The sequence below is a fragment of the Bactrocera neohumeralis genome, chromosome 5 (genome assembly GCF_024586455.1).
Source record: "Bactrocera neohumeralis isolate Rockhampton chromosome 5, APGP_CSIRO_Bneo_wtdbg2-racon-allhic-juicebox.fasta_v2, whole genome shotgun sequence".
NCBI lineage: Eukaryota > Metazoa > Arthropoda > Insecta > Diptera > Tephritidae > Bactrocera > Bactrocera neohumeralis.
The window spans coordinates 61,533,205-61,560,898 of NC_065922.1; the positions used below are offsets into that span (position 1 = coordinate 61,533,205).

The following is a 27,694-nucleotide window of genomic DNA, read 5'->3' on the forward strand; positions in this document are numbered from 1 at the left end:
AACGAAATATCTAACACTCCTATTATTTTGTGGACAGCAATAACAAGTGTCTTCCAGAACTAGCAAAGCAGAAGTTGAATAACAATCATCACAATAAAAATTTGTTTTGTATTTTAGTGCTAGTATCCCGTTATGTGTACCGTTATTGTTTCGCGTCATTTACATGTGGTTGAAAAAAGTTATGCAGCCAAACACATTTTTCAGATTGGCACTCCTATTATTTTGTGGACAACTGTACATGCAAGTACACCCAGAACTATTCTCAGAGGCCATACCTCACTCGAAAATAGTTGGGAACACCTGCCAACTAGTCTGTTCAGTCTCTTCCTCTTAAGTCTAATTTAAATTTTCGATAGTTGGCAACGCCAAAAACGAAAGGGAATGCAAAAAACAAAACAAAAAAGAGAAAGAAGAAAAAGAAAGGGGAAAAACAGCTGATGTCTCCAACCACAACGGCAAAACAAAATTTATAACCACGTTGTGCCTGGATTTCTGTTCTCAGGGCAAACAATTTTATTAAAAAAAAAAAACAAATTTGCCGCGGAAAAATGGGCAGGTATGTAAAATAATTTAATATAAGATACAAAATTGTACTTATCTCTTTCGATTTTAATTGCCCACTTGCGTCCGTCACCTGATTGTTACAGGGGAAACAAATTTAGCCAAAGCTGCCTCAAAACACTTGGAAAAAACTATGAAAACACTGGACCGCGTCCGCTTTACACAATCACCAAACTAACAACATATTCATAGACGTACAAAAACCACATGTGATTGGTTATATTACTATATGAATTGTATGTTGTAATGACTTAAACCTGCAATATTAATCAGTTGCTTGTAAAGTACTTAAATTAAATAAATTTATAAAAAATTATGCCTAATTACGATTTTTAAGCGGCAACAAGTTTTCGATTGATCTAAAAGTGACTAGTTTGAAACTAGTAAGATAACGTTGCTGAGCACACTTGCATTCGCCTTCCTTCGCTCTTACTTCAGTAACCACACAATAATTTCAATGTCTTTACACGCTTTTGTTGCTATGATTCTCATTTTGCCTTCATACATATACAACTGTTCATCTCTATTTTACATTCATTCACACATACTTATTTGCATATGTATGTATGTAGATATACAAATGCTTATGAAATTGACTTTTTTCGTTTTGCTTATTTTTACCACGCTTTGCCGGTGCACTACCGCTTTTCAATGCTTGCAGCTTAGCGTTTGTTATAATGTTTGTGGTTGCTTTTATTGCTTTGACTAGTGCTTAAATGAAATCCCGCTGTTCTGTGCAGTAACATAGCTACATACAAATGTTTGTATATATGTATGTAAATATGTGCATGTGTATATACACTAGTAATTTTGCATGAACGACTTTGCCGACACGTCAAGCCCAATGTATGCATGTACACATGTATGCATAGACTTACACCCAAGTTTATATGTATGTATGTTTGTATGTAAAGTTGTGTCACTAAAGGCAGGTTAAAAGCACGCATACATATGTCTATTTGCGTATATATGTACATATGTATTTTGCAGTTGGCATGAGCTTGGCCTGAATTCATGCTCTTTTAAATATATCGACGATGTTGACGGCTACGAAGATGCTTAGAATAACTCAAGCCATAAGCTGAATTAAAAGCGCAAAATTTTCGATACGTTTCTGCACAGTATTTATATACATACCTATCTATGTATGTGTGTATCTAAGTATGCACACATGTAAACATGTAAGCATATTATTATTGTATATTTAATCCTAATTATACCCTGAACAGGGTATATTAAGTTAGTCACAATGTTTGTAACACCCAGAAAGAAGCGTCGGAGACCTTATAAAGTATATGTATATCGTCACCTGAAATGCAAAATAACGTATCATCAAAAAATTCGAAATTGAGTGTCTTATTGATTACGATTCACTACTTCAAATTACGTACATAATATTACATATGTCCAACATTTTCAGGTTCTGCGATCAGATATGAACCAATTTTAACCAATATTAAATTTTTTTTTCACTCGTGTTCCATTTTATTTCGTGTCTCATTCATGCCACTGTAAATTTCCGAAAATGTTGTTACGTTATTTTGCATTTCAGGTGACGATATATAAATGATCAGTATGTTGAGCTGAGTCGATTTAGCCATGTCCGTCTGAACTAGTCCCTCAGTTTTTAAGATATCGTTTTGAAATTTTGCAAACGTCATTTTCTCTTCAAGAAGCTGCTCATTTGTCGGAACGGCAGATATCGGACCACTATAACATATAGCTGCCATATAAACTGAACGATCGGAATCAAGTTCTTATATGGAAAACTTTCACATTTGACAATGTATCTTCACCAAATTTGGTACAGATTATTTTCTAAGGCAACAATGTAATCTCCGAAAAAATTGTTCAGATCGGATTACTATAGCATATAGCTTCCACACAACCTGAACACATAATTACTAAAAGAAATGCACCTGTGAAGGGTATATTAGTTTCGGTGCCGCCGAAGTTAACGTTTTTTCTTGTTTTATTTTGTGTTTCATATCCGTATGTGTTTTCACAGATCACCAATCATTGAAAATATGGCTCAATATTTGATACACGGTTGCAATTTTTTACTTAAGCATCGTGTAAAGCTCCACAAAAATAAGCTTCTGTAAGATTTCGAATTTTTCGATTTTTTATAAAGGAATGTGAATATGTGTGAACTTAACAACTTTCGTGGTTTTTATGCTTTTCCTTGAGCGCAAGTTGAGATACATAACTTGATGATACTAGAAATCGAAGAGGGATACTTAAAATGCCATTAAGCGAAAACAAATAAATGGCAATATACATATGTATGTATGTAAAACATTCGGTTATACCCGAAGTGAGCGCTTCCTTATTTATTTTTTTGATCAGTTCCTACTTTTTAAGCTTTTCTGCACTTTTTGCTTTCTTTTTTCTCCAGTTGCGAGACAATTTCCTTATTTTTACAATAACAAAGAATAAGTGCGCTCAGTTTTTTATTTACAGATACATATTATATTTTTAAAACTGCTATTTAAAAACCACAAACTCCGTACGAGCACATAGTAAGGGGGCACGAATTATTAATAAGAAAGCAGGAAGTTAACAAGTTTGACGAAACTTTTGTAGCAAACTCGTGTGCTTTTTTCCAATGTAAAATGTGTAAATTATCAACGTATCTGATTTTAACACATTTTTGGGTTAAATAAAACCTTTTTAATTTCGTATATAATATTTACATTTTCTTATTATTTTTTTTGTAAATATTTGCACAGTATCACAAATTAGTTGGAAATCTTAGAAAATATAGTTTTGAGTTGGAGTTTCAGAATGCGAAAATTATTTTAATAAATAATGGGTTGTCAAAAAAGTCTTGCGGTATTTTTATTGAATTTTTTTTTATTGAAATTGAAATGAATTTTTGATGACTCATGCCCAGCTCTTGACCGATGCTACGGCTGCTACTATGCCGGTCTCTTTCGACCAATTCAGCGATTTTATCGCAATTTTCGACGACAGGCCTTCCGGAGCGTGACGCATCTTCGACCACCTCTACACCAGAACGAAAACGTTGAAACCATCGTTGTGCGGTGGAAATGGAAACTTATCGGGTCCATAAACTGCACAGATTTTATTGGCGGCTTGAGATGCATTTTTGCCTTTATCGTAGTAGTACTGTAAAATATGCCGTATTTTCTCTTTATTTTGTTCCATGTTTGCGACGCTATAACTCACGAACGACTTAAAAGAAACGACAATCAATCAAACACGTGTTAGCGCGTGAAATGAGCTTTCCAAAAAGGTATAGCATGACCCGATGCGACGAATAAAACTAGAACTACGCGCTTTCAGCGCCAACTAGCGAAAATACCGCAAGACTTTTTTGACAATCTATTATTATTTTTTATAGTTTAAAGTTGTACAGTTTTTTGATATACATAAGTACATTGATTTTTGAGTTTTCATTAAAATTCGCTTTGGTGTTTACATTTGTCTACATTTTGTTAGTAAAAGAAATTCCTTATCAATTTGCATTATTTTTACGCACTATTAAGCGTTAGGCCACATTACACATGTACATACATACGTAGTATGTATATAAAAATAGCTAATTTCCATATGTAGAAACGGCTGCAGCCGCAAATTTATGTGAATGCATATACACACATATGTATGTATGTATGTATGTATGTATGTATCCATATATGTACATATACATATGTATCTGCAGCAGTTCAGTTCAATTAAATAGTGTTTGTATGTAAATGTACATATGTATAAATAAATTAAAACGCAAGCATTCATCAAACTAGCTTGTATGTAGTGGCATGTGTGTGATTTTCCGTGTAGCAAAATGAGGAATTCCCACTAAAATTACGAATTGTGCTAAAAATAAATATGTGTATAAATGTATAACAAAGCCAAAGTCACATGCCGGGTGCATGTATGCTTGTGTATGTCGTTTTAAATGTTTTCAAATATTTCTGAGAAAGTGTTGCTCAAGATTATTACAACTAAAAGTAATATAAATTAATTCAGGTTAACGGGAGAGTTTTTTTTTAATATTGATAGTAGTAAAATTGTAACGGTAGTTCCAAAGTTACAGAGAAAGTAAACATTAAAAACTTATTTAAAAGACATTTTTAATTCACTATTGATAATCTTTTCTTTTTATAAAACTATATCTTGGACATAAATCAGTGACGAAAATCTACATTCACACACCTCTATACACACACATACATATATACATATGTATGTATGTACTATATGTACATAATTATCGCAATTAAGTGTGTGAACCATCAAGCCGTAGAGAGTGAGCGGAGCAACAGCAAGCGCAGCTTCCCGCACAGGAAGCCAAACTTTCATGCGCATTAGTAGTAGGACATTAAATCGATGTCCGCATAATCGACGAAACAACGGAATAAAAATGGTAAGAAATGGTAATAGCAGCAAAATGGCATATAAAAGCAAAAAAGAAAAAGAAAAAATCGCTCAGAATACCCTATAATCGAAGAAGACACACAAAATCTTAAACAAATCAACGGAATGAGCACTTGAAGAAAAGAGGAAAAAACGGTTTTACGCTTCGGCAATTCAATTAATTTTCGCAGAACGAAACGAATCGTACGCTTCGAGCTGCTGGCTACAGCCAAATATGAGATGGGTACTTTTTTATATTACTTTATTATTGCTTCGTGGACTTGTGCGCGCGAGTTGTTAATTGTCGCACGGCGTAAACGACAGCAAAAATAATAACAACAACAACAGTACGCCATATGGGCAATGCAGGCGCAGTGACACGTGGCTCGGTCAAACAGGCCAGCCAGGCAGCAAACGGCAGGCCGCTGAGTGAGCGCGGCGCAGTATCTGCTCAAGTCGTTTCAGTCAGTGCGGCGAATATCCGCATTTTATAGTTCGTAGCAGATACATAGATGTTGGGCTTGTCGTAGTTGTTGTTTGTGTGCTTATTTGTGCGCACACTTTTCGTTGCTGATAAAAATACTGAATAAGTCATCAGCACTTGTAGCGCTGGCGTTATTATACATAAGTATAGCGATGAGCTAGCTTATTGGAAAATGCGTATTCACGTTGACCCAACGCTGTGCGCTTCGTCGCATATGCAAAGGCACATCAATTTGTGGTAATGTTGTACATACATACATATGTATGTACATATGTACAATTTATGCACAACCGCACAATTTTCCACAATAAAATAAGCCAAGGTCCGACATTGGAGGGGGTGTGGAGCTAAAGCTTTATGATAAGCAGGAGGAGGGTTCATAAAACACTATTTTTTTCTAATCAACTGTAGTTTTAATGAACTAAAAATATGATGACGTCATCTGATTGATATTTTTATATTTATTTTCAATTCTTAATTAATTTAATTAGTCTTTGATTTTTTTAATTTCATTAATTTTTTACTTATGTATACATATGTCCTTTATATTTATATACACACATAAATACATACAACATATGTATGTATATACACATACATACATATGTATACTACTTAATTAATCACTGGCCTTTATAAGGCTCTTTACTGCTATTTCGCATCTCAACCATTCTTCTTACAAACATACTGTATACAATCGTACACACATTCACACAGGCATACGTAAGTACGTAGCGTAAGTATCGGTAACTCCACTTCACTCGTACTCACCTCGGCAAATTCGCCAGGTAGCGTGACTGCTTCTCCCGCCGCAGCTCGTCGGTTAGACGACAATACGTATTATTGATGCACACGCTACGGCGGAGATTCGTCTCCGAATCCTTGATGCGCTCCAACTTGTGCGCACACAATTGCAATATGCGTTTGCGTTCCTCGCGTTGACGCAGCTTTGGCGATATCATGGGCACACGCGAGCGATGATGATGATAGCCGATGGGCGAGGAACGTGGCGGACCAAACATATCGGAATCGTCGTCGCAACCGTTCACTGTTGTTGTTGTCGGCAAGGTCATTTTGCTTTTACTTGTTGCTGTTACTTTTGTTGCGCGCCTTTCCTTTAATTCCGTGTAGATTAATATACAATAACAACCACAAGTGTTGTTGCTTCACCTTCGTAAGAGTTTCTCGCTCGCTTGAAGTTTGTTTATTGCTTTGTTGTTGTGTCCACTTCTTACTCGCTTTGGCTTTTAATTGAATTTCTCGCACAATATTTTTGCTCTACCGCTGTGCTACGCTTGTGCGCCGTGTGGTGAATGGCGTCGCGTTAAGTGTGGTGAAACTGGAGTTGAGTAACGTAGCGTGTGGTAATTTGCCACCAAGTCACAGACTTCACCCTTTTGAGTGGACTTGTTGTAAGTTTTGAGAAAATTTTCGCCACTGCTATTGTTTGTACGTGTGAATGTGTTTGCTAAGGGCAACTTAAGTGTCTTTCAAAAACGATATGCCAGTTTTTTCTAGACTTACTGTTTAGTTTTTTTCTTGCAAATTACTTATCATTTCTTATACTTTGAGATTTCTATTTTTTTATTGTTGTTATTTTTGGCTTTGTATTGTGCACCTTTTACGTGTACATTTAACTCAAGAGTGTTACACATCTATTTAAGAGCGCAGAAAAACTTGTTCAACCACTTGGCTGCCGCGTGTGTGTTCTTGCCTGCGTTGTAACGTTTGGTTTTTTATGTGTTTGTTGTTTTGATAGATCACTGCAATTGCAATTTGTTGTTAGTTGGCTGCCGTCGCCGTCGCCGCTGGTGCTTCTGCTTCTCTTGTCTGTTGCAAGGCAAACCACAATTTATTTCCACTTAATTATTTTTTTGTTTTGCTGTTGCTGCAACTGTGGCAGATTGCTGATTTGTCTTGCTTTTAGCTTTGGCCTTTTTTGTGTGTATGTGTCTGTAATGTTTTGTCACTGAATTATTCAATTTTAATTTAAATTACATAAATACTCATATATTTGCACATGTTTTTTTTCCGGAAAATCTCTTCTGGATTTGCAAAATGTTGGTTTAATTTTTTTCCTAATTGTTTTTTATAATACAATTTTAATGAGATATAAACTTTTAGCTCCTTGATCACTTTTGATTTTTTAATGGTGTGCTCTATTCAATTAACACGCTTGTGGTTCATTGCACTTTTCCGTTTCACAAAAATTTGCTGCCAAAATTTCCACAGAATTGTTGTTGTATTTATAATTTAATGCTATGCAAATAAAACACAAGCCCACTATTTTATCTGCAAATAGGTATGGTTGTGGTTGTGGCTGTGCTTGTGGCTGCTTCAATGTAATGCACGTTTAGTCACTTCATTAACACTCAATAATTGAATCACCAAAATAAGTATGTATGTATGTATGCACCTACTTCTTTATTATATATTTGAGTTTTTAAAATGCACTTGAATTTTTCACAATTACTTAAATTTTATATGTTGTAAAATTATTATTATTTTTTTATTTACTAACATACATTTATTAAAAACGTTGAAAATTCAAAATAATCCACGGCCTTTTGAATTTTCACGCTTTGGCTTTTTAATGTTTTGCAAATGTTTGATTTATAGTATGTTGATTAGTTTATTTCTTAATGTAATTTCTCTAATTGCTGTTAATACGTTTTAAACAATTGCACAAACGCTCTGAATATAGTATATACAAAATATTATTTACACAAATTTTAAATTTTTGCTTTCTTTTAGTTTTTTATTACTGTTGTTTTTATTGCAAATCCTTGCGTATAATATTTGTCGATAATTTTAACAATTATGCACTTAATTAATTTTACAAAAATTGTTTATGAAATTTACACAACTTTAATACTATTTAGCATGTTTTTGTTGTTGTAGTTATTGTTATCAACACACAATTAATTAATTATGATTATGTTGTTCAGTTACAGTTCAGCTATTGCCATTACTACTACAGTTCATTCGCTAGTAATGCATTTGTTTGTTGTTGTTGTTCTTCTCCCGTTTGCCTCTGTGCTGATACCGTGAGTCTGTGTGTGGCTTTTGCTTTTCATGTAAGCGAGAGTCTCTTTGCTTTTGTTGTAGACAGATAGAGCTCTAGCTAGCTGGTTAGTTGGCGTTTAGTGTTTGTGGTGAAAACAAATGTTCCGCGTATATTTTCAAGCACGTCCACACGGTTCTCACGTTCACAGTGAACTGAACTGTAGTACACCCGTCAATTGGCTGTTTGGTTCGGCTGATTGTGGCAAACCGACTGATTTCAACTGACAGACGGCAAGCAGGCGGAAGGCTGAACAATGTACAGCGACATAACAGTGCGCTAACAGAATCAACAGCCTGACGACTGCCAACAACAGCAGAGGGCCGTTTACCTATGTGACGTTATAGACATTTTGGGGTAAGGCCAATAGTTCATACATACATACATATGTATCTCGATATATGTATGCATATGAGTAGCTCTGGCTGCAAATGCGAGGCAATGAAGTCGCACCAGCTAAGGCAGATAAACAGTCGACCGCAAAGAGCACGAGAGAGCGCTCATGTTGCATTTGTTGTATGTATGTAGGTAGCTGGAATGTATGTATAATGATTGTATGGTTCGCTTTTTGTTTGATCGGAGTGTGCTCGTACAATAACAGCCCCAATACTGCAGACTCCAAAGGCAGTCTACTAGTCGTTACATTAGTGTTGTAGCTTCGCCTAAAACGCCCCGCACGTTTGCCCACTTTACACATTGCTGACATTGAGTAGTGGGTAACCACTGTAACGTTAAGACAATGCGACGGTTATACTTGAATTCGTAACAAAAGCGCGTTGATGGGCGATTAGAACATTGAGTAGCGCAATGTCAAATGAACTGGGCAGCTATAATAAGCATAACAACGAAATACAATAACAAAACCATCAAGCACAAAGTGATGTATAATTAAAAAATGCTTGTTTTACTGCGTTAAGCGGCGAGCGAAGAACAACGGCGTTTGCTATTGCCAAAGAGCAATCGATTTGAGTGAGTGCAAAGAGAGCACGGCAAAGTGCACACTCAAACGCACTTACGGTTTAGTAGAATACAAAATTAATTTTCAGGCGTACTGAAATTACCAAATAACATAAATTAAAAAACATACTTAGGCAAATACACACATGTGCACACATGCAATGGAATATGCATCAAATCAAACTTTTTTGTTTTTTGTTTCCTTGTGAATTTACCCATTGGCTATACATATGTATGTATGTATTTTAGATTTGTTTGGTAATTAGGGTAGGAAAAAACGCTTGCAAAAGTGTAAGTAAATACATATACATACATATACACATACAAACCTACATTTATGCATAAATATACATATGTATATGTATGTACATATATTTTTGTGTATAAATATGCAGTTATTTTTTTGCTTTTAATAAGCTTTTATATCTTTACATTGACTTGCTTTAATTTGCTGTCCAGCCAGAGCTTTAGGCTCATATAGTATACAGATATACACACCTGTAATCATGCATACAAACATCTGCCTGTGCATACGAATACTTACATTGCTTATTTATCAACGTTTAAGCAAATTTTTTTGTTACCTTTCTTTCGTCACTAAAAATTTATGCGCGACTAACCTTCCACGTCACATCTTCGCCTCCCCTTGCTGAATTATCTTTGTAGTCTTTTGGCTTTGGTAGGCAATAATAAGAAGAGAGTAAGCAACAACGTCAGGCTTGTGTTTACTAGCTTGAATGTGTGTGTCTGTGTCGTCAATGCTGTGGCGCTCTCTTTGGCCATAGCAAAGGCAATGAAACAGTTCATTAATTTTTGCAAATAACATTTAGACATTCTGTTACCCGGTCAAGTGCAAGCATATACATATGTATGTATGTTTGTATGTTGTCCATGCGCAGGTTTGCTTACGCGTTCACTTAGGTTATTGCTTTATTGATAAATAAATATGTTTGAGAGGGCCATTAATTTAACGTTTTTTAATTATACCCTGATCAGGGTATATTAAGTTTGTCACGAAGTTTGTAACACCCAGAAAGAAGCGTCGGAGACCCTATAAAGTGTATATATAAATTATCAGTATGTCGAGCTGAGTCGATTTAGCCATGTCCGTCTGTCTGTCTGTATAAGTACATACATATATACGAACTAGTCCCTCAGTTTTTAAGATATCGTTTTGAAATTTTGCAAACGTCATTTTCTCTTCAAGAAGCTGCTCATTTGTCGGAACGGCCGATATCGGACCACTATAACATATAGCTGCCATACAAACTGAACGATCGGAATCAAGTTCTTGTATGGACAACTTTCACATTTGACAAGATATATTAACGAAATTTGGTATATGTTATTTTCTAAGGCAACAATGTAATCTCCGAAGAAATTGATCAGATCGGTTAACTATAGCATATAGCTGCCATACAAACTGAACGAGCGGAATCAAGTTCAACTTTCACATTTGACAAGATATATTAACGAAATTTGGTATATGTTATTTTTTAAGGCAACAATGTAATCTCCGAAGAAATTGATCGGATCGGTTAACTATAGCATATAGCTGCCATACAAACTGAACGACCGGAATCAAGTTCAACTTTCACATTTGACAAGATATATTAACGAAATTTGGTGTATGTTATTTTTTAAGGCAACAATGTAATCTCCGAAAAAATTGATCGGATCGGTTAACTATAGCATATAGCTGCCATACAAACTGAACGAGCGGAATCAAGTACTTGTATGGACAACTTTCACATTTGACAAGATATATTAACGAAATTTGGTATATGTTATTTTCTAAGGCAACAATGTAATCTCCGAAGAAATTGATCAGATCGGTTAAATATAGCATATAGCTGTCATACAAACTGAACGACCGGAATCAAGTTCAACTTTCACATTTGACAAGATATATTAACGAAATTTGGTATATGTTATTTTTTAAGGCAACAATGTAATCTCCGAAGAAATTGATCGGATCGGTTAACTATAGCATATAGCTGCCATACAAACTGAACGAGCGGAATCAAGTACTTGTATGGACAACTTTCACATTTGACAAGATATATTAACGAAATTTGGTATATGTTATTTTCTAAGGCAACAGTGTAATCTCCGAAGAAATTGATCAGATCGGTTAAATATAGCATATAGCTGTCATACAAACTGAACGACCGGAATCAAGTTCAACTTTCACATTTGACAAGATATATTAACGAAATTTGGTATATGTTATTTTCTAAGGCAACAGTGTAATCTCCGAAGAAATTGATCAGATCGGTTAACTATAGCATATAGCTGCCATACAAACTGAACGATCGGAATCAAGTTCTTGTATGGACAACTTTCACAGTTGACAAGAGATATTCACGAAATTCGGTATATATTATTTTTTTCTTGTTTTAGTTTAATGTATTCACAGGATTTAGTGAACATTCCACATAATGGCACAAGCACAGGCGTACATGCATATGTGTACGAGTATTGTAGAGCTACGTGAGTACCTGTCTTCCGCTACTGACCGATATCAATTTCACGCGAATGAGTTTGTTGGCGCATGAGGGTCAGATGTTACGATACGATCGTTAGCTAAAATATTCTGTTGAGTGAAACATAAAAATGGACTCAAGAATATTATCAGATCCCCAATTGTATGCGAAATCAAAAGATGGCACTAGAAAAATTTGGTGAGGAAATACTCATCTGGCAGGCTATTTGCTTTTGCGGCCTTAAGATCACTCCATTTTCCTCAAAGGCTGCTGTATCGGCTGACAATTATAAGAAGGAGTGTCTAAACCGTCGCCTTATACCATTTTATAAGAAACACATCGTGTCAACATTATTTTGGCCCGATTTAACCACAGTATACTATGCCCATTCCACTATGGCTTTATTGAAGAACAACAATGTCAATTTTGTTTAAAAAAAGAGGAGAACCCTCCAAACGCTCCAGAATTTCGCTCCATAGAGAAGTACTGGACAATTGTCAAACGGAACTTGAAAAAGGATCATCGAGTTGCCGAAAACGTCGACGAATTAAAAAAAAAACTGGCTTAACAAAAGAAGGTGTGCTGAATTTAATGAAGGGAATTCGAAACGTTTCAAATAAAAGTGGATAAAAACTGGTTAATTAATTATTAAAAAATTTACAAGTAAAAATTAATAAAATCCGTTACGATACAAATAAAACAGTCTGCAGCTTCTTTTCGATACAGTACTTAGTACCACTATTTGTAAAGTAATCACAAGGTCAAAGCCTACCTTCATATAATGGCACCTCTTTAACTTCACAATATACTACACTGAGATATTGAATATCTGAATGAAATTAAGTTGGAAAGCTAAATAAAGCCAAAAATATAAAATCATATATTATACAACACCAAAAAAGTCCATTTTTTCAATAAATATATATGTATAGTATATTTTTAATTTCTGTTCGTTAATCATGATTATCAAAAAAAAAAAAACAATTCGGTCACATTTCAGAATATTTTCTTAAATTTCTTTTTGGCCCCAAGCTGTACCATATCCATTCACTTTCTTCGTCTCTACGCACGTTCCCTCCCAGTTTTCAATGCACGCGTCTGGCGGAGGCGTTAAATCCGGATCCCTTTCGATACTCAGTTTGAGTTCCAACAGACCTTGATCTAACATGCGTTCCCATTTGTCAACTTTCGGTAGAGATGGTGTAAGGTCAGCATTTTTGTCAGCGGCCTTATCCTTGTATAGCTTGAGTTTTCTTGTATCCAAAATGCGTGGAGAAGTAAGATCGTTGTTGGCGTCGGATGTTCTATCCTCATCTGAGCTATTTTCAGCTGAGCAATTTTCCACAGAGGGCGGCGACTGTGTTGTTGGGTTGCCCTCATTTTGATTTGCGTTATCGTCACGTTTAATATTAGCAGTACGTTTTGAAATATTATCGCCTATAACGCCGGCAGAGCATTCTTTTGTCACCGATCCTCGATATATATTATACTTAAATGGTGGCATATCGATGACGATTGGTTTGAAATTGAAGTTAAGCCAAGAGCCCATTTTAACAAATCTTTGTTACAGATAGTATTTTATTTGCGGTAGTTCGGTTCCTTTCGGTATGACAGTTTCCACAGGAATGTATATTTTTTTAAGTTCTGGTACTATTTATACACAAATATAAATGAAGACATGGTGACAGAAGAAATGCAACATGATCTAAAAGATATCAGGTAGACCAGTATAGCAATTTTAGAGAAAGCTCTTACATAATTCTGCGTATTATGAAAGGATAACCTTCGGTAAATAGTTGGGGCGTTGATTTTTTGCCGGCAGCCGAGAACTGGTACATAACTCTTTTGTATTATTGTGTGTGTATCGTATTGTTTCTTTTAATGACCTTCATGAATTGAAATTACGGTAGTTTCTTTGGTATGTATTATATTTTATGAAAACAAAATTTTTGTAGTTTAATGACCAAATCCAAAAATTCCTCAAAAAAAATTTAACCTGCGCTCAAAACAGAGGAAATCTAAAAATATTGGTAATTTTCTGTAACAGTTCTATACAAAATTATAAACACGGTTGATAATCGGCAATATATTAAAATACAAGTTTTTGTTCTTCTTGTAAATATTATTTAAAAATACATAAATACACAAATACACAATACATAAATACATAAATACACATAAATGTGAAGAGATCTATTTAATTTGTAATCGTAAATTACTTTAGACTTCAGCTTATTTGGTATTTATCTGCTTATGTTATTCTAAAGTGCTTATGTAGACACGCGCCTAAGGATGTATGTATGTATGTATGCATGTTTCTGCCGACGTAAGCTGTTATCTGAAATGAAAAAGACTGATAACATGTTAATTGAATATCTTGCTGGTTGTGAGATTCTTTTGACCGATAAGTAAACGCTATGTTCAAATAAAGGAGTTTTAGCGAATTTATTTTAGCGCAAGAATTATGACTACAATTACCCAATATTTGGGCGAGCGTCTATTAAAGTGTGCTGTTAGTACTACTTATTGTACATTTAGCTAAGATTTCAAATTATCCGTGCTAAATTTTTCATATGAAACACTTATATATTTACAATTTTAAAGTAAAGTTAAAATGAATAGTTAAAATATATGTTCTATTAAAAGTATGATCTCTTTTTACTCTATATATTATGTATTTAATACTTAGAATTAGTCGATTCCTCTGCTCGCAATGTGTTGAGATAAGCTCGGTAACAAAAAGCAAAACAGTTATGCAAGTGAATTCATTGGTTGATTGGAGGTATAACTGCTATCATATCTCTATGCTAATATAAAGGGTTTCCATTAAAATGATATGATTTATTTAAAAAAAAACACTAAATTCAAATCCTAATCTTTTCTTAAAATACGCCAGGTTGTGGCTTGAGACAGCCCCAATTCTTGAACAGCAGCAATATTTTCATTACTTCGAGCGGTCTATTTGGCACTTGAACATTATGTAAAGAACATACATTTTCAACAATTCGACGAATAGCTAGCACAGGTGGGCGATTATTACGATCATAAAATGGCAAAAACGCACGGAAAGTTGCAATTGGAGAACGCTTGTTTTGATAATAAAATTGAATAATTCATAAACGCTGTTCTTGCGTATGTCTCTATATGATAAAATTGTAAACATTGCTGAATACAACGAAAACAAATTACAGATCATGACATTTTAAAAATGGCCGAAACTCTTGCAACTTGTAAGAATCAAAGTCAGGGAAATACCTTCAGGTGCAAAACGTCAACCAGAGGGTCGGAACTCATACATCTTCGACATAAGGTTTGTTAGAAAAGCGAAAATCATTATATCATACATACATATGTATGTAGTATATGTGAGTTGGAGGTAGAATCGATTTTTTTTTTTAATAAAATGTTCCCTGAGATCCATAAGTTACCTTACATACCATCATCAATCATATGTAATAAAGTAAGCCGGATGTTATAAGTATGTTGGTTATATGAGGGCCAGGTCAAGGTTTCGCCCAATTTTATTAATTTGAGGCACAAACTTATACTCGCATCAGTAAAACACGCTCTCTCATTATATAAAAGTGTGCACAAAATGAAAAATTGCAAAATTTTTACAAAAGAACTTTGGTAATCGGAGTTATACCCGCTACTTTAAGTATCTTACGCTATTAAGTTTAAAAAAAAAACTTTACTGAAGAATTTTTCATTTTATGAGAAATATTTGTGCGTATATTCTTTGTAAAAAGTAATTGGACAAACATTTCTCAATAACCTGATTGTAATCCGCAATTTCTGAAGAAGGGATCTTCTCGATTGCTTGTTATATACATATGTATGTATGTATGTATGTATGTACATATGTACATACTTAGTTTTATCGCAAACTCAAACGACATATTTTGCATATTGAACTTTTTTAAACTCATTTCGAATAATACATCACCGTACATAATGTTGATCATCTTCTTTATAGGCTTAGACACCGCTATATACTATTGATACTAATCTTTAATATACAATAATAAAATTTTTTCTAGAGACCGCTATTAACAATGATGTTAGCTGAATTCTCAAGTATTAGTAGTGTTCAGAGCAAGGAGCATTGGCGGTAACTGGACCAACAGCCATTACTTTTGAGGTTATTAACTTGTTTTTTTTTTTTTTTTTAATTTCTGCCACGTCAAGTCGAAACCTTATTTAATGATATTATATTTTTACTTCTATAAAATAAAATTATTTAATAGTAAACAAAAATTACGTTAAAATGTAATTTTTTTATGTCTCTGGAATAAGATGCCCTGGATACTGGGTTTCCATACTTCTATATATGTAACTATGTTTTGTTTTCTTCGCATAATTCATCAACATATACACGAACATATGTAAGTATGTACATATGTATGTAAATATGTTTCTATCGAATTTATTTGGCAAATTATGCTCAAATAAAAAATATAAAATAGATTAGATATGTAAATAAGTATGTATGTACATATGTATGTGCCTATGCGAACATTATTATGTGAAATTGCTGTGTCATTAGCAAATACGCCCTGCTTTATTACTTGCAGTTCGGATTTATTTCCATTTCATCGCTACCATCTATTAAATTAGGAGGAAAGTGGAAAGCAAATATTGAAGACATGCAAGTAGATTTGAATTTCTCATTGATTCTTTTTTAAAAGTGCATTGGCCATGACTTAAAAAATCCCCGCTGCTTGTTGTAGATAAGTACTGCCTTGTATATGCACATGTACATATGTATGTGTGTGTATAAGCGTGCTCATATGTGTCCTCTTTTGATTTTCGTGCTCGCTCTTTTCCTTAAGAGTGCAACTGCAAACAAATACACAAACATACATACATATGTATATATGTATGTATATACGTATGATGTGCGTTCACATATTCATACTTTAATCGCAGATGGCTTGTGTGCAAAAGAATGCAGTAAACAGATTGCTCACTGTTCACAGCTGTTTACGATCTCTAATCGAATATAATCAAAGATTCCTACTAATTACATATTCAAATTTTCAAGCAATTTACAGCGCTTTAATTGAAATCAAAACGCGAATAAAGTGTCGCATTTGAAGCGTCAAATAAGACACACCATTTGCGAGATGGGAAAACCGTGAAAATAGTAAAAAGTTAATATTTTTATTATTAACAAATTTCGCTTGGATAAACATACATACAATGTGTGTGTTTGTACATTTGTTTATATATACATAAATACATATGTATGTATGTACATACATATGTATATACATTTGTACATACACACATACATATATATTATATATCAGCCTATAAAATATATTTAACATCAACTAATTTTCAGTTTATGTGTGTGTGTACGAGTGACGGCGATACGATTAATACGAGCCTACCTTAGCGCGTTGCATTTTGCTTGCCCTAAACTTAATTACACGTCAACAATGCACTACTAAAATAAACATTTTATGTTACATATTAATGGAACATTTATAAAAAAATGGAAAAAAATTAAATTTGAAAGAAACAAGTAAAACAAAAGCAATTAAGCAGTAAGCGTACATTATTAGCTAAACAGTCGCTCATCCGCCTGTTCTGTATATTTTTAAATATTTAACATAAAATTATCTCTTTAGTATAATCGGCTGAGCAGTAGAGAACATGTTTGCGAGCGCGTGCGCTCTTGGCAAACCTGTTCTCACACACACGTTCTAGAACTGCTTTACTCTGTTGTATTCATCTCACATTCTCTCATGCTGTTAAGACGGTTGGCTGTTATGTCGGCATTTACAAAATGGGCATTCTCTCTTTATTTTATTTTATTTTTTTTTTTAATGTTTTGTTTTTGGTGTTGCTTCTTTGTAATATTAAGCGAAACGCATAGTAATTTGAAAGCAGTTGAAATTTATGTCACTTTTATAATATTTTTTTGTTGAGTTGTACATTGTACAATGGGGTCTTTGGCTTAGCTTATGCTTACTTCGGAAGTTGGGCTCATCAAATTTCTACATGTTCACATACATACTTATGTATGCACATACATACATACTTATGCATAATTGCATGAGGTTATATCTACTGTTGTTCTGTTATTCGGTTTTCACATTGTACTTTTTTGAACAACTTCAGTTTAAAGAGTACAGCCGTTGATCCATATATTTGTGCTCATTACTTCTGATTTTCTCGCTCCCTGTCCCTTGCATATTAGTCACTGTTCCTTTTTTTTTCTATGCATTTTTCCTCCTTTTCCGGTTCTTAGCGTTGTTACAGAAAAAAATTCACCAGAATATCCTGCAATTTTAATTGATAATTCTGTTCAAATACTCGTAATTACAGTCGTTTTAAGGGTGGGATATACATACATATATGTATGTACATACGTACATACGTGCCTGCGTGTATATCAATCGCTTATTCTGTTTAGTGACAGACTGTAGCGAGTATTACATTTATGTACATACATATGTATGTACATAGGTGCCATAACTTAATTAGATAAGGTTGCGTCGATTGTCAAAAAACCGCAATAGTCAAATGTCTTTTAATTCATAATGTCAAAATCAGTTGTTTTTGTAATTTTAACATTTATTTTTCAAACATTCTGGAAAATGAAAATGTAATTGGATTATGAATTGATTGCAAACTATTTACTTTGCCGCGAGCAAAAAATTTCCTTCTTCGCAATTCATCAAATGACTTTTGAGGCAACGTCGCAAAACAAACAGCTGATTTGGTGTTGCGTAGTAACGAAAAAACTAACTTTTTTGTATGAAGTCTTTATGTGATGGAAGGCTTTAGAAAAGACCACACTTGCAAAGAACCTCGAGAGCGTTCAACGGGCTGCACTCATCAGCATGTGTGGTGCACCAAGGTCCATTCCAACCATGACACTTAACGTCATTTTGAATACAATGGACGTGAACATCGTCGGAAGGTGTATGGCCGCAAAAGTAGCTATTAGACTCTGAGAATCTGGGTTCTTAAAAGAACGCGATCTGAACACACGGATACCCTCACGCATTTGACTGCATACCGGATCCTCTAGATTATGGAGTCGCCAAACCGGACTCTTTCGGCTCTTCTCTACCGACGACGGAACCTTTGGAGGAGAAGGGCAGAGAGCTTTTTTAAGAATGGGTCAAAGTTGGGGGGGGGAAGATTGGTGGAGGGATTTACTGTCGGGAGCTCTCTATCAACTCCAGTTTCATAATTTTCTAGCCATCAAGGTAGCAATAGATTTGCTGCTCCAGTGTGCGGCCTCCTTTAGAGTAGTGACAATTCACTCAGATAGCAGAGCGGCGGGCCATGGCGGAATCGCAGGTTATTATAAAGCTGATGAGCTAGCAAGGAAAGGCACCCTAGAACTATTGTCGCTAGAATGGGAGCGGGTCGGTGCTCTCGCAACCTCTTTTGTTCTACTACTGGATAGCTGGGCTACGCGGAAGCTTGGCCAACGATGGGCCACCATTGGTACTTGCGCAGTCGCAAAAGTCCTTTGGCCCAAGATTGATCGCAGGAGATCTAGCGATTTTTTTGCCCTCAGTAAGGCTAGCCTCTTCCTAGTTGTGGGGCCATTGCCCTATTGGCGTGATTGCTGTAAGGTTGGGAAGAAGATAAGGTAGAAAGAACTCAACACTTCCTTCTTGACTGTCACGCGTTTGAGAGGTAAAGACTTAAACATAGCATACCTTCAGACATCCCACCAAACTGCAGAGTGTTGCAATTAATCACCTTTGCAAAGAACTACATACATATGTATAACGCTTAACGAATTAACAAAATTTCTCAAAGTTCCGATGCATGGGAAAATGTCTTCAAGGTCAGAGGTCAAAATATATATTTTATATATTAATTAATATTATATATTATTATCTGTTTTCAACGGAACGGTAAGTTGTATCAGAAAATTACCTTAAACGGAACTTGTAGATCATAAAATTATCAATTTGTGTGATATAACTCACTTTTCCACACCATCAGGTAGTGTACATATGTATGTATGTATGTACTTAGCGGCTGACTTGGGTTTCTCCGCTTTTGCTCCCTTTTTGCTTCCCAACGGCTGCAACAGTTCAAGAAAATCACACAAAGCGAAAGAAACCATCATCATAGTCGAGGCCTATGATTTGGGCTTATTTGTTCTGTATTTGTATGTACATATGTATGTACATTAGTACCCTATGTATGTATGTTTGTATTTTATTTAATAATTTAATTCTAGCTTTTGCGCCAACTGATATGAGGCTACATGAGCGTTGTTGTTATCTCTAACGCTTCGCTGTGACGTATGCGACACATATCATATATGATAGAGATTCACCACACAAACATGTATAAGTACATATCTATACATCTACATTTATATACTAATATTATTGTATGTATATTGGTACGCCTATACATATTCACTAATCAGTTTTTCGCTAAAAATTACATACATACATACATATGCAGGTATATACATTGTTCTGCTACTTGTTGGTTGTATTTTCGTTCGCTAAACAATTTGTGTTTATGAAGTCAAATTATTACTTATTCTACTTTTTTCTCGTTTTGTTATCAGCAATTTGCTCGTTTATTCAATTGTCTGTTTGCAAGCATTGGCTTACTTTGTTTTTGTTATTATAGTGCGCATACATACTGTACATATACATATGTACGTATTCGTATAATAGCGAGCTCGGCTAACTGGTGGAAGACAATAAACTTGTTTACATTTTTCGAAAACATCGATGACGTCGCATTCGCTCGTTTTTTTCTGTTGTCAATGTGTTTGCTGTTGGTGGTGGGCAACACAAACAAGCCACGAATATTCTCATTTTGTTCCGCTTCTATCCGAATTGTTGATAAAATGTCAGTTGCTGGGGGTTTTCCTCGTATTGCGTTAAGGAAATGCATACCTACATACTTATGTACGTACATATTTAAGAACATGATATGTGAAGAAATATAGTATTTCTATGTGTAATATTAAATTGAAAACCCGTTATTAGAATTAATTTCAAAGAACTTAACAGAGAGGATAAAACTGACGTCGATTTACATTTGGTAGTGTATTCAAAATAGTTTTTTTGCAAAGTTAGCAAATGTGATGTTCAAATATCAAAAGATATAGTGGATACATCGAGTAAACCCATATGTAAGTGCCAGTATAATGAGGAGAACATTGCACAGAATCAATAGAAGCGCTTGGAATTTGCAAAAAAGTACTATACACCTGCATATGCACGTGTGTAAGTATGTACATGAAATTGGAAATTATTTTGGATACGTTTTGTATCGTTGTCCCCAGATCTTATCTTATCGAGCATCTGTGAAAGCACCTTGACCAAAAAATTAGACAGAGAAACATTTCAAGCAGGGATGACCTTAAAAAAATCTTGCAGATTCTATGCGAAGAAGATTAAGTGAGGCTCTGAAGTTCAAAGGAAGATAAAAAAATACTACAATTAATATTCATTTATTTTACGTAATAGAACGTTGGTAGAATCGTTGATTATAAATTTTCGGCGTCATTGTACTCGTGAAATTCCTCATAACCGGACACCCACCGTCGCAATATTTATGTCCATATATGGGAGCATCGCAAAAACGAGGGTTTAATACTCGTTCTTAGAGTCAGAAGTTGCAACTCAAAACTAAACTAATATTGAACTATTAAATGCGAGCCAATGTCTGCCAAGAATCAATGAGTGACAATTATCCCATAAGTTTCCGTTGAGCCACCGCGAACCAGACGGCAGCAGCGTAAGACAATGTGTTTGAATTTAATAAAGCGTGAACTATAACAACAAATTTTATGAAATCAGGTCCGTTTATTAGAGATAATTTTTGCGAAATATTACCAAAAAAATGTCCGTGTCCGCTTATTGAAACGTATTCCTATCCGGTTATAAGAATTAGTTTTGTGTGAAAATAATAATGAAAATGTTGTTTTCATGAAATTTGTCCAATTAGGAGAGATGTCCGACTACGAGAACTGTCCGTAATGGGAAATTTCACTGTATACATACATATACATATGTATATGTAAATCGAAAAATCAGTATGTGTGTATGTATGTACATATATACATAAGTATGTACGTTTAGATTGCTTGAGTACAATTAAATAGTAAAAATAATCATTCAGCTTTAGACAAAGTTTGATTTTTCCAGTTTCGTAGGCTCACTTGTTGCGAGCTTAAAACTTGTTGAAGAAACTTCTCTCACCTACTTCAAAAACGATCAGTACTGTCTATTAAGTAGCGAAGGATTCCGACTTAGATTAATTTCAAGTATATATAAATTAAATTATGTAAGTATGTACCTAAAGCCCTCAAGAATTCTAACCTGCAAATATCTGCAAGATTTCATATTAAATTCTCAACTAAAAAAACTTACATACGAGTACCAGGTTGTTCAATAACTTTTGTCGTTCGATAAGAGTGGGCGTTGCTACTAGCCCAAATTTTTTTTTGTTTCGTTGGTAAACCCTTTATATGAACGTATGTGAAGTTTGATTTCAATCTGTGAATTCATTCTTTGTTTACAAGCCATCTAATGTCGCCGTGTCAAAGTATTTTTTACAATGGAAAAAATTTAATATCGTGCAGTGATAAAATTCTTATTTTTGGAAGATGTAGCACTAAAGGAAATTCACGAACAAATGTTAGAAGTGTATAATGATTGTTCACCTACAATTGGGACAGTAGAAAGATGAAATCATAGCCAAAATACAGGATATGATTTTGGAAGATCGTCGATTGACTGAAAGGGATTTAGTATAAGCTCTACACATCTTATTAGGCAGTGTGAGCCATATTTGAAGTGCAATTTGGGGTTGTAGAAAGCTGTTTGCACAATGGGTGGCGCATTCGCTAACAATGGAACAAAAACACATTCGAATGCATCTTTCTCAGCAACATTTGCAGTGTTTTAAAAATGAAAAAGTGGATTTTGTGCGTCGATTCATCATTATGGATGAGACTTGGGTCTATCACCATGATCATGACCATGATGAATCAAAACAAAAGGATAAAGAGTGGTGTGAACCTGATTGTTCTGCTTCGAAACGAGTTCGTGTCCGGAAATCGGCCAAGAAGGTTATAGCATCAGTTTTTTGGGTTGCGAGAGAAAATTTTTTTGTGGATTACTTGCAAACTGGTAAAAGAATTAATTCTGAATATTGTTGCAAACTCTTGGACAAGTTGAAAGAAAAAATTCGTGAAAAAAGACCGGTTTGTAGAAGAAAAAAATCCAAATAATCAGGACAATGCACCGTGCAAGAGTATTTTGATAATGGCTAAAATCCATGAATTAAAGTTCGAATTATTGGAGCATCCAGCGTCCAGCACGCATCAAGCGTTCTTTATCAAATGAAGAGATCATAACGGCTGTTGAAACGTATTTTGCAGACCTTCCGGATTCTCAATTCAGGGATGAGATCCACAGTTTGGAGGTCGTTGGAGCAAGTGTATTAATGTTCAGGGAGATTATACTCAATAATAAAGTGTATTTTGAAGCATAAAATGGTGTTTTTCTTATCAAACGGCGAAACTTATTGAACATCCTGGTATATAATGATTTTCGTTTTAATGAGATAACGAGAAACTGACGAAACGAGTTGTTTATTTTTAACCGAAAAACTATTTTCGTCGTTAGTCAGATCAGGTCACATATAATGATTTTCGTTTTTCTAACAAACCTTATGCCGAATATGTCGGTCAGTGTATGAGTTATTCATATATAGTATATGTATGTATGTGTACATACATATAAAAAACTGCTTTCCCTGGCTTTGATTCCTTCAAGTTGGAAGAGTATAAAATGTTCGGTTGCACCCGAACTTAGCACTTCATTACTTGTTTTATTTAATGTATCACTTTATTTTTTCAGGTAAAAAAATTAGACAGAATCGGTCATACATGGGTACCATAAACACCATTATTTTTCGTTTATTCAAAATAATTTCGGAGTGTAATTTCGCGGAAGACTCCTAGCTCCCTAAGATGTTATTAATTTTCTACATCTAACGCTGAGATAAAAACAAATCTAAGAAATTTCATCGCGATTGTTCGAGTGCCACAAACATTTCGTATCTAAAAACTCATATGCTTGTAAATATCAGCAGAAAAGCAAGAATATGTAATCCGCATGTGTGTATATACAATGAGTGCAGCTGTATACAACAACAAATAATTCATAACAACTAAGGCACACGAATATCATACATATAAGGTACAAATAAGAGAAAGAAAGCAAAATAATTAGCCACCACAGCCATCAGCAGCCGCACCACCACTAGCGCAGCTAAGCAAGCAAATCTTGACAATGCGACATGATTATTATGAGATAAGAGTTGGACCGTCGGTGGAAGCAGCAACAGCCGTTCGCCAGTACGTTTATGATGAGCGCATATGAGTATTATAATTTCGACGTACAAATATGAGCACAACGAGAAATAACTACAAACATATACAACTGAATAACATAAATATGCTTGTAGATATGTATGTTTGCAACTGAAATATATTGCTGCGAGCGCGGCAAGTGTACGTGCACTCTGCTCCCAGCACAGGCTCTGCGAGCGCATTGACTGACTGGCTACCTGGTTGAGTTGCCGCCTGATGACTGCCGGTTCACATATGAAGACTTTTGTCGTCTAAACCGGTTTTTTGTAGACGAGAAGACGACGAGGCTCGGGCGGCACGGTTTGTGTTCCGGCGGAAATTTGAATTTTATAGTATTATCTTATTTTGTATGCACTATATAAATATGTACACATGTAAAATATCATACAATAGAAATATTTTAGGAAAGGGTAAATAAGGATAAAATTTAGATTTTGAAAAATATTTTTTAATAGAATTTGCGAATTGAATAAGTATAGGAATGCAGACTCCAACTCGTGTCACTCGTATAAACGATTCCAAAATATACTGAACGGCAAAGAGTACTCGTGTGAACGCAGTCTGAGTAACCCAGTTATCGTGATGGGTAGCTGAGTGAGTGATGGCGCTGTCAATGCTTCGCCGCACACACACACAAATTTCGCTTGACTGATGTCTTGTGTAATTGAGTAGCGAGCGCGCTTGAAGTACTGCTTTTACGGTTTCTTTTGCTTTTCTCCGCTCACCGATTTACTATACGCGCTACCAGTAATCAGCGCTGTTTGTATGAAAACAATGTTCCTGGTGATTTGTGATGCTTGCTAGCAGTGCTGTCGCTTACTGCCTACTTATGTATGTATGTACATATGCATGTGCTTGACAAGTGTTGACACCAGACGCTAAATATTTTGCGCCCGGCAATGCTAGTGGTTCGGTGATATACCAAAAACAGAAAGCAAATGAAATATACGAATCGAGTGTTCAAAAACTAAGTGATCAAATTCAGGTCGCTCCACCTCTATTCTTTACTACTCTTCGCTGCCACTTCAACTCGCTTTGAGCAACTCATTTCATGTGCGCTCTCAGTCTCAGTGTATGGCTCTGTCAATTGACTGTTTAAAATGTTTTGAAGAAACCTAAGCGGCTGCTTAATACCGCGCAGTGACGCTAATCGCCCAGCTGTGCGGCTCACTTAACATCACTAAACACCACACGTCACCAACGCACCACCTAAAACACATTTCTGCTCACTGCGTCTTCCGTTGCTGCCTCTGGCCTACACCGCTGTTGCTGTAGCTTCACATTCGGCGTCGTTGTGATTTCCTTTTCTTTTCGCTTTATTTTTACTTGCGGTGGTGTGGCTCTCCACTCGGCGGCGCGATGAACTCTTCCAAGCGTACGCCGCACAATAGAGTTCACCTTCATTTTCATTATAGCTGGCGAGCAGACAGACATACAAACATGTGTGTATTGTATGCATGCGACTGATAAAATACATATGTATATTCATACATAATTAAATAATTATTTATTGTTCCGCTTATGAGTCGCTACGAGTATGAAAGTCGCTTATTAAGTTTTAAATGTTTTTGTTGTTGAAATTTGTGTAAACAACTTTAATATAAATAAAGTAAAAATAGTAATATACAAGTATGTATACTCAGCTAGCTAGAAGAGTTAGGCTTTTAAGCAAGGCGAAGCTTGCATTGTCAACACCTAGAAGGAAACGAAATTTTTAACACTATTTCTACACATAATTTACAAGGTTATATTTATTTTTGTTTAAATATTTTAATTATACAACAACAAATTGAAATAATTTTGATTTCAGATGAACCATCATCAAGTTAAGAAGGGCAACACAATTTTTTCCGATACGCATCAGAGTAACTGCTGCCCTTGACTTATCTTTTAATATTTCTCCATGAAAATTTAACCTAATACTCTTCAAAAGTCATACTATAATGTACGAGTTTTACTGTTTCATAAAACAATCATAAAATAAAGCACAGGAATGAACATTCGTCAATAAATTTAAAGAAACGTTTTAGCAAATTGTCTGAAAACATATGCTTTATTCAAACAATAAATCTACATAAATTTGAAGACTCCATATTAGCTGTTGAGGTGAGACCTCTTTATAACTGATTCGCTTTAATCTTTTTGTCACTCGATTGTAGCAATGTCAATGCTTGGAATCTGATATCATACTTTTAACAATTCGTCGATACGTTTTCACGGAGGAAAGTGTGTCAATTTTGCTGGAAAGTGTTGAAAGCATAGCGTTTTTTATAAGAAAAACGAATTTTGAAACAGCTTCTACTTAAGAGGTGATTTACCCTTATATCGGGTGATTTTTTAAGAGCTTGATAACTTTTAAAAAAAAAAAAACGCATAAAATTTGCAAAATCTCATCGGTTCTTTATTTGAAACGTTAGATTGGTTCATGACATTTACTTTTTGAAGATAATTTCATTTAAATGTTGACCGCGGCTGCGTATTAGGTGGTCCATTCGAAAGTCCAATTTTGGGCAACTTTTTCGAGCATTTCGGCCGGAATAGCCCGAATTTCTTCGGAAATGTTGTCTTCCAAAGCTGGAATAGTTGCTGGCTTATTTCTGTAGACTTTAGACTTGACGTAGCCCCACAAAAAATAGTCTAAAGGCGTTAAATCGCATGATCTTGGTGGCCAACTTACGGGTCCATTTCTTGAGATGAATTGTTCTCCGAAGTTTTCCCTCAAAATGGCCATAGAATCGCGAGCTGTGTGGCATGTAGCGCCATCTTGTTGAAACCACATGTCAACCAAGTTCAGTTCTTCCATTTTTGGCAACAAAAAGTTTGTTAGCATCGAACGATAGCGATCGCCATTCACCGTAACGTTGCGTCCAACAGCATCTTTGAAAAAATACGGTCCAATGATTCCACCAGCGTACAAACCACACCAAACAGTGCATTTTTCGGGATGCATAGGCAGTTCTTGAACGGCTTCTGGTTGCTCTTCACCCCAAATGCGGCAATTTTGCTTATTTACGTAGCCATTCAACCAGAAATGAGCCTCATCGCTGAACAAAATTTGTCGATAAAAAAGCGCGAAACACATTTCGAACCGAACACTGATTTTGGTAATAAAATTCAATGATTTGCAAGCGTTGCTCGTTAGTAAGTCTATTCATGATGAAATGTCAAAGCATACTGAGCATCTTTCTCTTTGACACCATGTCTGAAATCCCACGTGATCTGTCAAATACTAATGCATGAAAATCCTAACCTCAAAAAAATCACCCGATACTAGGTCTTTTGCTGGATAAAAGACAGAAAGGTCTAATAGAACATAAAAGCCTTAAAAAGCAGAAAAGTAGTAACTTATTTTATTCTTTGAATCGAAT

At 35.1% G+C, this 27,694-nt stretch overlaps 1 protein-coding gene and 2 long non-coding RNA genes across 3 annotated transcripts in view; 2 read left to right on the top strand and 1 right to left on the bottom strand.

The window, feature by feature from the left end:
- Window positions 1-8,393, bottom strand: part of LOC126759438 (putative mediator of RNA polymerase II transcription subunit 29) — a 55,545-nt gene extending 47,152 nt beyond the window's left edge. The window contains exon 1 of the mRNA XM_050474245.1: window positions 6,200-8,393. Coding sequence (XP_050330202.1) covers window positions 6,200-6,501 — 302 coding nt within the window. The 5' untranslated portion in view covers window positions 6,502-8,393. The remainder of the gene's footprint in view (window positions 1-6,199) is intronic.
- Window positions 1-27,694, top strand: part of LOC126759503 (uncharacterized) — a 230,524-nt gene that overhangs the window by 34,358 nt on the left and 168,472 nt on the right. The window lies entirely within an intron of this gene.
- Window positions 8,722-26,323, top strand: LOC126759510 (uncharacterized). The gene is made up of 3 exons (XR_007667013.1): window positions 8,722-8,849; window positions 23,812-26,070; window positions 26,137-26,323. It is a non-coding gene; the product is annotated as an uncharacterized LOC126759510 (long non-coding RNA).